At 33.3% G+C, this 1,112-nt stretch overlaps 1 protein-coding gene across 1 annotated transcript; it reads left to right on the forward strand.

Moving 5' to 3' along the window:
* Positions 1 to 3: 3 nt before the first annotated feature.
* On the forward strand, positions 4 to 619 carry LOC111386924 (zinc finger protein 11-like; the record flags this gene model as incomplete). The annotated part of the gene is made up of 1 exon (XM_023011426.1): positions 4 to 619. A coding segment is annotated over one exon (531 nt), but the record flags the coding sequence as incomplete, so codon positions are not given.
* Positions 620 to 1,112: the final 493 nt, after the last annotated feature.

A 1,112-nucleotide genomic window follows, 5' to 3' on the forward strand; every position in this document is an offset into this window, starting at 1 on the left:
GGTGAGAATGCAATCCATGATTCACCAAAAAATGCACAAGATGAAACAAAATCATTTCCCTGTTTATATTGCTCAAGAAAATTCCACAGTTCACAAGCTTTAGGAGGCCATCAAAATGCTCACAAGAAAGAGAGAAATGCAGCAAGAAAGAACAAAAGGGCTTCTGAATACAAGTTTCCTTCACTCTCAGTACCATCACCATTCTTACTTTCTCCCAGTTATCCCATTGGAATTTTGAGCCCTTCAGCCTATATTACTGCTCATGCTGCCGCCCTTTGCCAGTTCCAGAACCACCAGTTTAGATCAAATGGCGCTGCCCCACGATTTGAAAATGCCGTAATAAATCGTAATAACTATTTGAATAATGTGTATCAATGTGAAGCAGATGATCAGAGCTTCAAGAACTGGCAAAGGAGTGTAAGATGCCATGTATTTAATGAAGAATTATCAAAACAGACTTATAATCACAGCATTAGGGGAGATGAGGAGAGGACAAAAGATCAGAAGAATCTTGATTTGTCTCTTCATTTATAGACAAGCAAGGATTTTTGGTTTGATTCCATTGCACTTAACTATGGCAGAACTCTTTTTGTTCCAACAGCCATGTGTTTTGCTTCCATTTTTTAAAGTATTTTTAGATTTGCATTTAATTTTTTGTTTGTTGATCAATAAAGAATTTGGTGGTGGTGTCAGAATTTTGGTTTTGATTGAATCATTCCTATACTTTTTCTTATTTCCTCATGTTGTTGACATTGTTATGGATGAAAAATGAAAAATCAAAAGACAAGTAAAAATGTATGATTCAGAGTGATCCACACTTAACACGAACAATATTCACTTATTTTTTGAGGTTTCACCGATAAAGAAGAAAAAAGGATTACAAATTATAGAATAGTGAGATTCCATTCCAAAAGGTTAATCTATTAAGTGTAGCAAACCATTCTCGTTAAAAATCAAAAAATCCATTTTTATCTCTATTTAGTTAGTGAATTTTGTTTCTAATTTCTCAACATTTATCAGCGTATTTAATATCAATTTTCGGGCACATCATAAAAATGTTTGCAATTTTGTTTTCTGAGAAACCCAGTACAAAATATATAAATAAATTTTGC

The sequence above is a fragment of the Olea europaea genome, unplaced genomic scaffold (genome assembly GCF_002742605.1).
Source record: "Olea europaea var. sylvestris unplaced genomic scaffold, O_europaea_v1 scaffold37892, whole genome shotgun sequence".
Classification (NCBI taxonomy): domain Eukaryota; kingdom Viridiplantae; phylum Streptophyta; class Magnoliopsida; order Lamiales; family Oleaceae; genus Olea; species Olea europaea.